The 14,166-nt window shown below is 38.2% G+C and overlaps 1 protein-coding gene across 1 annotated transcript in view; it reads right to left on the reverse strand.

The window, feature by feature from the left end:
• CCDC150 (coiled-coil domain containing 150) overlaps positions 1-14,166 on the reverse strand; it is an 80,630-nt gene that overhangs the window by 39,062 nt on the left and 27,402 nt on the right. Inside the window, exons 11-13 of the mRNA XM_080799290.1 lie at positions 9,754-9,878; positions 9,327-9,504; positions 8,722-8,790 (exon numbers count right to left, since the gene is read on the reverse strand). Of these exons, the coding sequence (XP_080655416.1) occupies positions 8,722-8,790; positions 9,327-9,504; positions 9,754-9,878 (372 nt within the window). The remainder of the gene's footprint in view (positions 1-8,721; positions 8,791-9,326; positions 9,505-9,753; positions 9,879-14,166) is intronic.

Genomic DNA, 14,166 nt, shown 5'->3' on the forward strand with positions numbered 1-14,166 from the left:
TATTACCCATAATTCAAAAATATATAGTAAAATAAAGAATAAGGGGATTAAAAAAGTACACTAGAAATATCTTCTTAACACAGAAGGCAGCAGTAATGGAGAGAGGAATAAAAAACATGTAAGACATAAAAAATAGAGAGTATAGTGGCAGATGTAAATACTATCTTATCAGTAATTATGATAAATATAAATGGATTAAACACTCCACCAAAAAAAGCAGAGACAGGCAGAATGAATTTTTTAAAAGATCCAACTATATGCTGTTTACAAAAGACACATTTTTAGATTCAAAAACACAAATGGGTTGAAAGAAAAAGAATGGAAAAAAAATATATCATGTAAACAGTAACCTGAAAAGAGCTGGAGTGGCTGTACTAACATTAGACAAAATAAACAAAAATGTGTGAGATAAAGAAGGCCTTTTATCATAATGGTTTATAAGAAATAAGTTTGGTCACTCAGATGACCAAAATATATATCTCAGATATATGTGGCCTTCATTCACAGTTCCTGAGAACTATGGAACAGAGCCATAAAGGTGAAATAGGTTCTTGTTATTAATGAGGGGGACTTCTGGTCCCCACCCAAGGATAGGAGCTAATTGCCAGGAGGATCAACCATGTGATTAGTGGGTTGGAACTTTCAGTCCTAGTCCCTAACCTCCAGGGAGGGAAGAGGGGCTGAAGACTGAATCAGCCAATGGTCAATGACTTAGTCAGTCATGACTATGCAATTAAGCCTCCATAAACCCTCCAAAGGACCGAGTTGTATGAGCTTCTGGGTTGTGAACACATGGAAATTAGTGGTGCCCCTGGAGAGGGCATGGAAGCTCACTGACATTTCCCCATACTTCATCCTACGTTATCTCTTCATCTGGCTGTTGATTTTTATCATTTATCATATCCTTTCATAAACTGGTAAATGTATCTCCGTAAGTACTGTGAGGCACTTTAGCAAATTAAAAGAATCTAAGGAGGAGATTGTTGGAACCTCCATCTATCGCCAATAGGTCAGAAGCACAACAGCCTGGTGTTAACAACCTGGAGTGTGCAACTGGTGTCTGAAGTAGGAGTTCAGGAGTGGGAGCAGTCTCGCAGGACTGAACTTGTAGGGCAGTCGTGTAGGACTAAATGCTATTTCTGGGTAGTAGTGTAAGAAGTGAGTACAATTCTTGGACACTTTGCTGGTATCCAAAATCTGCTTGGTGTTGTGTGTGTGGGGAAGCCCCCACTTCGGCATGTTGGAATTGGGTCCAGAAGCCTAAAAGAAACATTACATATTGAAAAAAGGGTCAATCCACCAAGAAGATATAACATTTATAAATATATGTGCCTCTAACAATAGAGTCCCAGTATAAATGAAGCAAAAACTAACAGAATTAAAGGTAGAGAAAAATGAGTCAACATAGTTGGAAACTTTAATATCCCACTTCCAGTAATGAATAGAACAATTAGACGGAAGATCAATGAGGAGACATAACTTGAAAAACACTGTGAAGACTTGGACATCTCTAGAACACTCATTCCAACAACAGCAGAATACCATTTTTCTCAAGAGCACATACAACATTCTCCAGAATGTTCCATATGTTAAGCCATAGAGCAATTCTCAATATATTTGAAGGATTGGAATTATACAAAATATGTTCTCCAACCACAATGAAATAAAATTGGAAATTAATGAAAGAAGGAAATTTGGGAAAGTCACATATATGAGAAAATTACACAACAAACTTATAAATAACAAATGAGTCAAAAAGAAAATCATAAGGGAAGTTAAAGGATACTTTGAGTTGAATGAAAATGAAAACATGACAAAATGTATAGTATGCAGCTAAAGCAGTGCTTAGAGGGAAATTTATGGCTGTAGACACCAATGTTAAAAAGAAGAAATAAACCAACAACCTAAGATACTCTCTTAAGAAAACAGAAAAGGAGCAAATTAAACCTAAGCAAGCAGAAGGAAGAAAATAAAGAGGATTAGGGCAGAAACAAAAGGCAGAACAGAAAAACAACAGACATGATCGCTAAAACCAAAAGCTGGTTCTTTGACAAGATGAATAAAATGGACAAAACTTTAGCTATATTAACAACAATAAAAAGACACAAATTACTAAAATTAGGAATGAAAGAAGGAACATTACACTGAATATAAAGAAATGAAGGAAAGGAGCTACTCTGAACAATTGTATACCAATAAATTAGAAAGCCTAGGTGGTATGGGAAAATTCCTAGAAAGACCAAACTACTGAAACTGACTAAAAAAGGAAGCAGAAAATGTGAATAGGCCTTTAATAAGTAAAGAGACTCTATCAATAATAAAAATTAAAAGGAAATAAAATTTAAAATTCCCCACAAAGAAAAACCTAGAACTATGGTGAATTCTACAAACATTTAAAGATGAATTACCATTAATCCCTCAAAAACTCTTCCCAAAAATAGAAGGGAGGGGAACATTTATCAAATCATTTTAACTGATACCAAAACTAAAGACATCACAAGAAAACTACAAAACAATATCCCTTATTTATAACAATTCAAAAATCCTCAAAAAGACGTTAGCAAGCCAAATGAAACACATAAAAAAGGATTACACTCATGAGCAAGTAAAAGTTATCCCCAAAATTAAAGTTTGGTTTAACATTTGAAATCAAACAATGTAAAATAATCTACAAGATTATCTCGATAGCATAGAAAATGCAATTGACAAAATTGAGCATACTTTCAGGGTAAAAACTCTCCAAATTAGGAATAGAAGGGAATCTTCTCATCCTGCTAACAGGCATTAAGGAAAAGCCCAGAAGCTAATACTGCACTTAATAGTGACAGACTGAAAACTTTCCCTCTAAAATCAGGAACAAGACAAGGGTGTCTGTCTGCTCCAACGTTTCTATTCAGCATTATACTGGAGATTCTATTGAAAGCAATTACACAAGAAAAAGAAAGAAAAGGCAGTGAAATGTGAAAGGAAGAAATAAAACTATCTCTATTTTTAGATGATACATTCTTATAGAGAAAAAAATGCAAGATATTATGATGATTGCAAAAATCCCCTAATCTACAGATTCAAGGCAAACTCTGTCAAAATTATAGCTGCTCTTTTTTGAAAAAATGGAAAAGCTGACTCTAAAATTCATATAGAAACATAAGTATCTAGAATTGTCAGAACAATCTTGGGGGAAAAAAAAGACAAAGTTGGAGGAGTCATGCATCTTGATTTCAAAACTTGCTACAAAGCTACAGTAATCAGGACTGTGTGGTTCTGGCATATGAAAGACATACAGACAAGTGGAACAGAATTGAGAGTCTAGAATAAACCATACATCTATGGTTAATTGGGTTTTGACAAGGGAGTCAAGACTATTCAAAAGAAAGAACAGCTTTTCAACAATGGTGCTGGGACAACTGGAATACCACAGGCAAAATAATCAAGTTGAACCTCTACCTCAACCCATATACACAATTAACTCAAAATGAACAAAGACCTATATATGTAAAACTATAAAAATGTTAGAATAAAAAAGTGTTAATTTTTGTGACCCTGGATTAGGCAAGTTTCTCAGATGTGACATTTAAAGCATAAGCAACCAAAAAAGGTAAACTGAACACAATAAAAATCTAAAAATTTAAAAACAGAACCCAGAGAATGGGAGAAAAATATCTGCAAACCACATATCTGATAAGGGTCTATGATCTAGAATATATAAACTCTTATAACTGAACAATTAAAAGACAACCCAGTTTATAATGAGCTGCTGATCTGAACAGATGTTTCTCCAAAGAAGATATACAAATGGCCAATAAGCACATAAAAAGATATTCAACATCAGTAGTCATTAGGGAGATGCAAATCTAAACCACAGGGTACCACTTTTCACATCTACTAGGATGGTTATTATTTAAAAACAAAAAAAACAGGAACCTCTGCAAAGATGGCAGAGGAGTAGGGGACCCTATTTTTAACTAGTGCCCTGAATTGAGCTGGATATCTACCAGAATATTCTGTACACCCATGAAATCAGCCTCTGATGTAAGAAGATACACCTCGATTTCTACAAACAGAATACCCCAGGTGGTTGGTCTTGAGGTATGAAGCGGGGAGACATGACACACACACGAACAGTGAATCATTACTCATCCATAAAATGAATAAAAGGGAATGGTATATTGCTATGTACAACATGGATGAACCCCAAAAGTGTTACACTAAGAAGCCAGACACAAAAGATCACATATTGTATGAATATATGAAATATCTAGAATAGGTAAATCTACACAGATGGAACGCAGATTAGTGGCTGTTAGAGTTAGGGGAAGAGGGGAATAGGGAGTAATTGCTTAATGGGTACAGGGTTTCCTTTTGGGGTGATGAAAATGTTTTGGAACTAGAAGAGTTGGTGGTTATACAATATTGTAAGTATACAAAATGCCACTGAATTGTTCCCTTTAAAGTGTTTGATTTTCTTTTATGCGAATTTCACCTTAATTGAAAAAAAACAATGAGATATTTCATAGCTACTTGGATGGGTATATTAATTTTTTAAGAAGCAGACAATAACAGATATAGGTGAAGATGTGAAGATATCTGAATCCTCATACACTGCTGGTGGGATTGTAAAATGGCATAGCTATTTATAAAAACACTCTGCTGGATTCTCAAAATGACAGCATTATCCTAAGACCCAGTTTTACTCCCACAGAATCAAAAACATATGCTCACATAAAAAAAATGTACACAAACGTTCATAGCATTATTCTTCACAGCCAAAATAGTGGGAACCACCTGAATGTCTATCAGCTGAGGAATGGCTAAATGAAGAGTGACACAATACAACAGTCACACAATATAATACTACCCAGCCATAAAAAGGAATGAGATACTGACATATATTATAGTATGGATAAACCTTGAAAACATTAACCTAGTAAAGAGGCCAGACATAAAAGGACACATACTGGTTTACTCCATTCATATGAAATGTGGGAATAGACATACCCATGTAGACAGAAAGTAGAACAGTGGTTGCCAGGGGCTGGAGGCAAACCAGAATGGGGAGGGACTGCTAATGGGTACCAGGTTTCTTCTTGGTGATAAAAAGTTTCTGGAATTAGATAGTGGTAATCTATAAAGAACTGCTCAAATTCAACACACACAAAACAGATAATCATGTCAAAAAACGGGCAGAAGACTTGAACAGACACTTCTCCAGTGAAGACATACAAATGGCTAACAGACACAAAAAAAAATGTTCATCATCACTAGCCATCAGGGAGATTCAAATCAAAACCACATTGAGATACCACCTTACACCAGTTAGAACGGCCAAAATTAACAAGACAGTAAACAACATATGTTGGAGAGGATGTGGAGAAAGGGGAACCCTCTTACACTGTTGGTGGGAATGCAAGTTGATGCAGCCACTTTGGAAAACAGTGTGGAGATTCCTTAAGAAATTAAAAATAGAGCTTCCTTATGACCCTGTAATTGCACTACTGGGTATTTATCCCAAAGATACAGATGCAGTGAAAAGAAGGGCCACCTGTACTCCAATGTTCACAGCAGCAATGGCCACGGTCACCAAACTGTGGAAAGAACCAAGATGCCCTTCAATGGACGAATGGATAAGGAAGATATGGTCCATATACACTATGGAGTATTATGCCTCCATCAGAGAGGATGAAAACCCAACTTTTGTATCAACATGTACGGGACTGGAAGAGGTTATGCTGAGTGAAATAAGTCAAGGAGAAAGAGTCAATTATCATATGGTTTCGCTTATTTGTGGAGCATAAGGAATAAAACAGAGGACGTGGGGAGACGGAGAGGAGAAGAGAGTTGGGTGAAATTGGAAGGGGAGACGAACCATGAGAGACTATGGACTCTGAAAAACAATCTGAGGGTTTTGGAGGGGTGGGGGACTAGAGGTTCGGTGAGCCTGGTGGTGGGAATTATGGAGGGCATGTATTGCATGGAGCACTGGGTGTGGTGCATAAACAACGAACGCTGGAACACTGAAAATAAATTAAAAAAAAAAATAAAAAATTTTTAAAAAGTGGTAATGTTTGCACAGACTTGTGAATAAACTAAGAAACCACTGAACTGTATATTTTAAGGAGGTGAATTTACAGTGTATTAATTACATCTCAATCATAAAATGTACTAGATCAGACAATCTGAAAATAAAACGAACCTTGCATGATATATGAAAATTAACTAAAAACAGACCATTGACCTAATATAAGATATAGAACTATAAAACTCCTAGAGAGAACAAAAAGAAAAATCTTTGTGATTTTAGGTTAGTCAAAAATTTCTTAGATATGACACAAAGGGTATGATCCAAAAATTAAAAATTTGACACACTGGATTTTATCAAAATGTGAACTTCTGCTCTTTGAAAGAGCATGAAAAAACAAGGCATAAAATGAGAGAAAAATATGTAAACCACTTAGAAGATCTGCACAGAAACAAAAAGTATGAATTTTTTATGTAAGAATCAACATGAGAATATTTTTTAAAATCTCTGAAAAATCAATAATAAGAAAACAAACGGAATTAAAATGGTTAAAATATTTGAAGAGACACTTAAACTTGTGAACAACCAATAAGCAGATGAAAAGATGCTCAATATTATTAATCACTAGAGAAATGCAAATTACAGCCACAATGATATGTCAGTCTACACGAGCAGTTAGAATGGCCAAGACTCAAAGGACCAACGCTACCATGTGCTGGCGAGAAGGCAGCGAGAGTAGAACTCTTCCACACTATTGACGGAAGGCAAGATAGTACATATTGTTTGGAAAATAGCTCCTGAATTGTTTGTCAAATATGTATTTCCCATAGGATCTAGAATTCCAACTCCTGATAATTAGCCAAGAGAAATAAAAATACATGTTCAGTTGTGAACATTTATATAGGCTTTATTCATAATTGCCAAATGTCCTTCAAGTGGCAAATGGACAAAGAAATTGTGATATACCCATATCACGGAACACAAACAACTGAAACACATGACAAGAACCTGGGAGAACTTCAGATGTCTTATGCTAAACAAAAGAAGCCAGACTTAAAATGTTACACTTTATATGATTCCATTTATAGGATATTCTGGGAAAGACAAAACTATAGGAACAGAAGTACAGGCCAGTGGTTGCCAAAGGTTGGTGGTGCAAGAAGACATTAATGATAAAGAGGTATGAGGGACCTTCCCAAGGTGATAAAACTGTTCTATATTTTGATTGTGTGGTGGCTCCATAACTGTATGTGTTGGTCAAAATTCACAGAACTGTACACTAAAAAAAGGGTGAATTTCACTATGTATAACTTAATAAGCCTGGCTTCAGAAAAACATAGCTTTACAGTAAATACACATTTGAAAAATATCAAATCAGACCCCCCCAAAACATAGGACTCGGTATAAGCATTACCATTTGGTCTAATAGAACCTCTCTTCCAGCCCCATGAACTCACACTTAGCCTACGTTCAGACAAATAAAATTAGACAAGCAAAATGATACTATGTTTTAATCAAAGACATAGAACATTTGCTTTCACCATGTAACATTCCCTACATTCAAGCGAAAAGCATTCATGAATTTAATAGTATCCACCAATTTTCCAAATTTTAAAAAGCATATTTGAGGACAAACTGACACCAGCAAGTCCTCACCATGGGAAGTAAGCTTTTTTTTTTTTAAAGATTTTATTTATTTATTTGACAGAGAGAGGTCACATGTAGGCAGAGAGGCAGGCAGAGAGAGAGAGGGGGGTAAGCAGGCTCCCCGCTGAGCAGAGAGCCCAATTCGGGATTCGATCCCAGGACCCTGAGATCATGACCTGAGCCGAAGGCAGCGGCCTAACCCACTGAGCCACCCAGGCATCCCAGGAAGTAAGCTTTTTTAAAAAGATTCTTAGGTTGGACGATTTTTCAAATCACTAGAGTTTAGTCACTAAACCACAGATTACCTGACAGAGAGGTGAACTGTATCAGAGCTTGGGCTCAGAAACTTCTTAAATTACAAGTTCACACATATATGGTTCTGGTAACATGAATACCATTTAATAGGGCCAGAAGCCAAGAAGCAATCAAGGATCAATGGTTATACAGACACGTGTCGCAGAATTTACTGTCTGGGGTAGGCTAATTCTCCTTGACGCTCCAGATAATTCCGGATGACAGTGACACATAACCTTCATGCTTTTCAAATTTTGAAACACAAACAGCAATGTTTTAAAGACTGGCTTTTATTTTAATAAGAGTTGTGTTTGTGTCTCTGGCCATTCTATCCTTTTAGAACCCAGGAGAGAGTATGTTACAGATGAGTGACAGGTGCTAACAGGTACTTAGGAAGCCTAAGTTAGCTTTTTTAAAAAACAAAACAAAGCAAAACAGCACTGTCAGCAGTGATCTCTTTGCCTCCCACAGGGCCATTGAGGGACTTCCTGCCTAAAATACTCAGTGAACACTAGGGCCGGAGGCCGGCGTGACTCAGTAGCCAACACCAGATGCTCGAACGCTGCCCAGCAGCAGCCCCGCGCTGGCGCGACTGGAGCCATGACCAGAGCGCTCTGCGGGGCGCCCACCTCAGTGGCTTCTTTCCCCCCCCACGTCCTGGTAATCAACTGAATAACCCATCTCCTCAGTAAAATAAGCTCATACAGGAGGCAGAGATACAGAAGGAAACACAGTGAAATATCAACAAATAAAATGCAGAATACCTTGTTTTTGGCTAATTCCTTTTCCAAATCGCATTTTTCTTGTGCTATTTCTTTCTCTGTTTTAGCAACCTGCCCAAGGAGGGGAAACAAAGAAAGGGTCAGTTTTAGGGCGGCCGCAGGCTCTACTACAGCAGACACACCCTGTTCACGAATACCTACACTGCCGAGATAGCACATCCTCTCAGAAAAGGGGCCACTCAGGGAGTCTCTGAGGCAGAGCAGACTTCACAAATAGCCCTGAAATTAGAAAGACACGTCTGCACGTCAGACTCTGCTGGTTCCTTCCTCAGCAGGAAGACAGAGCTGTTCCCCCTTTTAACCTCCACTGTCCCACGCCTTCAGGGGAAATCCGCTTTTTAAATCTGATGCCTTCGCCACCATGAGGACGTGTGAGTCACTAGTTAATGCTGTGGAAAGGTGGGCTGCTGTTTGGCACAGTCTACGTCACATGCTACCGGACAGAGATTAGCCACCTAAAGATTTCTTTAATGGGCAGCTCAGACTAACTGCCTCTGGGCTGTATTTCTTATCTCTGGCACTTAAAATAGTTTTAAAACAAGATCACCACCACAACCAGGAGGTAATATAAATCTGCCTCTACCTACCTCTCCCTGAAATCTTTCTTTCTCCTCCAGCAGAGACTTCTTCTCCTGGATTGATGCTTCCAGTTCACCTCGCAGTCTTGCAACAGTTGTTTCTAGGAGCTCCTTCTGCAAGGCTGTCCTCCTCTCAGCATCCTGTGCTTTCTGGAGACACTGATTATGCTCGAGGATTAAATGGTCCCTGTAAGAAGAGAACGAGGAGACATGAGTGCTAACTGAGAGTTCTTTATGTAACAGACCCCTGTTCTCCCAGAACATACTGGCTGAGAGCAGTTGCCAAAATGTCCTAACAAAACTAGTTCCTTGAGGGCAAAGTCTTTATTTTATCTTTGTGTCTGGCCCAAGAAATGCAGACTTAAACGTTTCCATTAAAGACAAGAAATACAAATGTAAGAACAAAAGATAGAGAAGTTGCCTATAATTTACTTACAGATGTGTCTGGAGTTGGATTTTCTCATTCTGAACAGTCTCTAGCTCCCTAGTGATACTGGCATGGGCTGCATCCAGGAGTAAGTTTTGCTCTTGAAATGTCTGTGTCATCATTTTCTTCTCTACCTGAGTTTTGGAAGTAATATTAAAAGCTGAGATGCCAGGAAGTCATTTAATAGGGCACCATTGAAGATGACTGATCAAAGATAGTGACTTAGCTTATGAAAGATAAATTTTTATATAAATAAAATCTCTTTTTAAAGAATTTAATGTTCAGCTTTCTCTTTGTCCCCACTCTGACCTGACCACAATTCTGTCATTTTATAGCTCTACCAGCCAACAGTGAAGATGCATTATTTACCCAGCCTGCTGCAAAATTTATAAAACTCTTAACATGAACATATTTTTAGATATAAAATTCTACTAGGAACATTTTGGTACTTCAAAATTTTAATATGATACATGTTTTTAAGAAACAACATCAACATGTATAAAGTGAAAAGATCTCTTCACCCCCTTCACCTCTTATACTCCCCCACCTTTAAAATAATCCCACTTCTCCAGGGGCAATCATGTTAATAATTTGCTGTGAATTCTTTTGAAAATATTTGAAATTACACTCAGCTACTGTTACAGAAGCACTATATGGGAATACTTAGGAGATATTGTGGGTTCACTTCCAGACCACCACAATAAAGTGAATAGTATAATAATGCTAGGCAAATAATTTTTTGCTTCCCACTGCATATACAAGTTATAGTCTATTAAATGTGTAGTAGCATTATGTCTTTAAAAAAAGCAATGTACATAATTTAAAAACACTTTATTGCTAAAAAATGCTAACCATCATCTGAACTCTCAGTGAGTCATAAATTTTTTGCTGGTGTTGCCTTGGTGTTGATGGCTACTGACTTATAAGGGTGGTGTTTGCTAAAGGTTAGGGTAGTTGTGGCAGTTTCTTAAAATAAGACAGTAAGACAAAATAAGACAAACAATAAAGTTTGCCACATTGACTCTCCCTTTCAGGAGCTATTTCTCTGTACCATGTGATGCTGTTTGGACAGCATTTTACCTACAATAGAACTTCCTTCAAAATGGGAGTTAGTCCTCTCAAACCCTGCTGTTGCTTTATCAACGAAGCTTATACAATATTCTAAATGCTCCGTTGTCATTTCAGCAATCACAGCGTCTTCCCCAGGAGTGTTAAGAATCCACTTTCTTTGCTCATCCATTAAAAAGCAACTCCTCATTCATTCGGGTTTTATCATGAGATTATACCAATTCAGTCACATCTTCAAGCTCCTCTAATTCTAGTTCTCTTACTATTTCTATTATATCTGCAGGTACTTCTTCCACTTAAATCCTTAACTCCTTAAGGGCATCGATGGGGGTTGAAATCCAGTTCTTCAAAATTCCTGGAAGTGTTGATGTTCTGGCCTCTTACCATGAATCATGAATGTACTTAAAGATATCTAGAATGGTGAATCCTTTCCAAAGGTTTTCAATTTCCTTTGCCCAGATCCATCCAAGTAATCACTATCTATGGCACCTATAGCTTTGTGAAATAGATTTCTTAAATAATAAGACTTGAAAACTGAAATTACTCCTTGGTTCATGGATTGAAGAACAGATGTTGTATTAGTAGGCATGAAAACATTAATCTCGTCTATCTCTTTCAGAGCTCTTGGGTGACCAAGTACATTGTCGATGAGTTGTAATATTTTGAAAGGAATCTTTTTTCTGAACAGGAGGTCTCAACAGTGGGCTTAAAATTTTCAGTAAATCATGTTGTACCAGATGTGCTGTCATCTGGGCTTTGTTGTTCCATTTATAAAGCACAGGTAGAGGAAATTTAGCAAAATTGTTAAGGGTCTTAGGATTTTTGGAACGGTCAAGGAACACTGGCTTCAACTTAAAGTTGCCAGCTACATTAGGCCCAAACAAAGTCAGCATGGCGCTTTCTCTTCAGTGAGTGGGCCAAGCAGCAGACGCACAGATGCAGATTTTTGTGAAGAACGTGAACCTTACTCTGACCCTGTAGATTGTGCCCAGTGACACCATTTAGGATGTCAAAGCCAAGGGGTGCCTTGGTGACTCAGTTGGTTAAGTGTCTGATTCTTGATTTCAACACAAATCATGATCTCAGGGTCATGAGAATGAGCCCCGTATCAGGGCTCTGTGCTGAGCGTGAAGCCTGCTAAAGATTCTCTCTCCCTGGGATGCCTGGGTGGCTCAGTCGGTTAAGTGTCTGCCTTTAGCTCAGGTCATGATCCTGGAGTCCCAGGATGGAGCCCCAGGTCAGGCTCCCTGCTCAGCAGGGATTCTGCTTCTCCCTCTTCCTCTGCTCCTTCCCTCATTCCTGCTCTCTCACTCTCTAATAAAATCTTAAAAAAAAAGAAAAAGAAAAAGAAAAAAGATTCTGTCTCTCTCTCCCTCTGCTCCTTCCCTGCTCTTAAAAAAAAGGGAAAAAAAAGGTCAAAGCCAAAATCCAAGACAAGGAGGGCATTCCGCAACCAGCAGTATCTGATTTTTGCAGGCAAACAGGAGAGCATGGCCACATGTTCTGAGACTACAATATCCAGAAAGAGGTCACCCTGTGCTGGGTGTTTTATCTGCGGGGCTGCATCATCACATCATCAAGCTTGCCCTCCTCTAGCTCACCCAGAAATACAACTGTGACAAGATTGCCTGCTCCAAGTGTTGTGTTTGCCTGAAGCCCACGCGGTCAATTGCTGCAGGAAGCACAGCCACACCAACAACCCGTGCCCCAAGAGGATGGTCAGCAAAGGCCCTGCTATCAGCTTTTCCTTTGCCCACAGGTCAGCCTCCTGCCTGAGCCACATGGCCCTGCAGCTTTGATAAAGTTTCCCTGACACTGAGTGGGAGAAAAACAAACAGAAGAACTGTTTTGAAGCCAGGCATTGACTTCTCCTCTCTAGTTATGAAAATCCTAAATGGCCTCTTCCAATGGTGTCTGTTGTTTAACGTAGCCACCTTCATTGATGATCTTCTAGATCTTCTGGAGAACTTGCTTTACCTTGCACTTACATGTTACGGAGACAGCTTCTGTCCTTAAACCTCAGGCACTACCCCGCTGGCTTCCAACTCTTCTTCTGCAGCTTCCTCACCTCTCTCAGCCTTCATGGAGTTAGGGTCTTGCTCTGGGTTAGGCTTTGGTCTAAGGGATTGTTGTAGATGGGTCGATCTTCTATCTAGACCACGAAAACTTTCTCCGTATCTGCAATAAGACTGTTTCACTTTCTTATCATGCATGTGTTCACTGGAGTAGCATTTTTAATTTCCTTTAACAGCTTTTCCTTTGCTTCACAACTTGGCTCAATGTTTGGTGCAAGAGGCCTATCTTGACTTTTGACATGCCTTCTTCACTAAGCTTAATCACTAGCTTTTGATTTATAGTAAGAGATGTGAAACACTTCCTTTCACGTGAGCACTTAGAGACCATCATAGGGGTTATCTACTGGCCTCATCTCAATATTGTTGGGTCTTAGGAAATAGGAGGTCTGAGAAGAGGGAGAGGTATGGGGAAGAACCAGTCAAAGCAGCCAGAACACACAAAATATTTATTAAGTTTTCCATCTTAAATGGGCATGGTTTGTGGCATCTGAAAACAGTTACAATAATATATCAAATATCACTGATCACAGATCACCGGAACAAAAATAATGAAGAAATCTGAAATGCTGTGTGAAGTACCAAAATATGACAAAGAGACACAAAATGAGCTAAGGCTGTTGACAAATGGCACCAGCAGACCTGCTAGATGCAGGATTGCTACAAATCTTCAAGTTGTAAAAAATGCAATTATCTACAAAGCACAATAAAACAACATATGCTTGTAATTGTTTTGCATAATTTATTTTCTCTGGCTCACTATTTTGGACTTCTCAAAACATAACATTTTTAGACACATCCCTTCTACCTACAATTTATAAAGCTTTTGCAAATATAGTACATATTAACAATTACTTCTGTACACGTATTTTAAAACACTTTTATCTTAATACTTGACTGCAAAGCAAACCTTCACACCTTTGGAAAATAAAATCTCATCTGTGTAACATTCTGAAGTTAAAAAGTGTTTGTGACAGTATTACTTCCATACGTCACATTATTCTACTACATTGTTAGTAGAGATTTTATTTTGTTCACGACTATAATCCCATCTAGGCCTAGTACTGTACCTGCATAGAGTAAACACTGGCTTTACTTAGTGTTACGCTATGTGCAGTGGTAAGCACGATGGGAAATAGCAAAGATGTGTAAGATGGAAGCTCACAGTGTTATCCAGGAAATGAGCCATGCAAATACACTGCTACGCAGTGCAAACTAGAGAGGCAGTATTATGTAAAAATTAAAAGCATTGACTCTGGAGTCAGACCCTGGTTTCAATCCA

Source organism: Martes martes (genome assembly GCF_963455335.1).
Source record: "Martes martes genome assembly, chromosome: 3".
In the NCBI taxonomy this organism is placed as follows: domain Eukaryota; kingdom Metazoa; phylum Chordata; class Mammalia; order Carnivora; family Mustelidae; genus Martes; species Martes martes.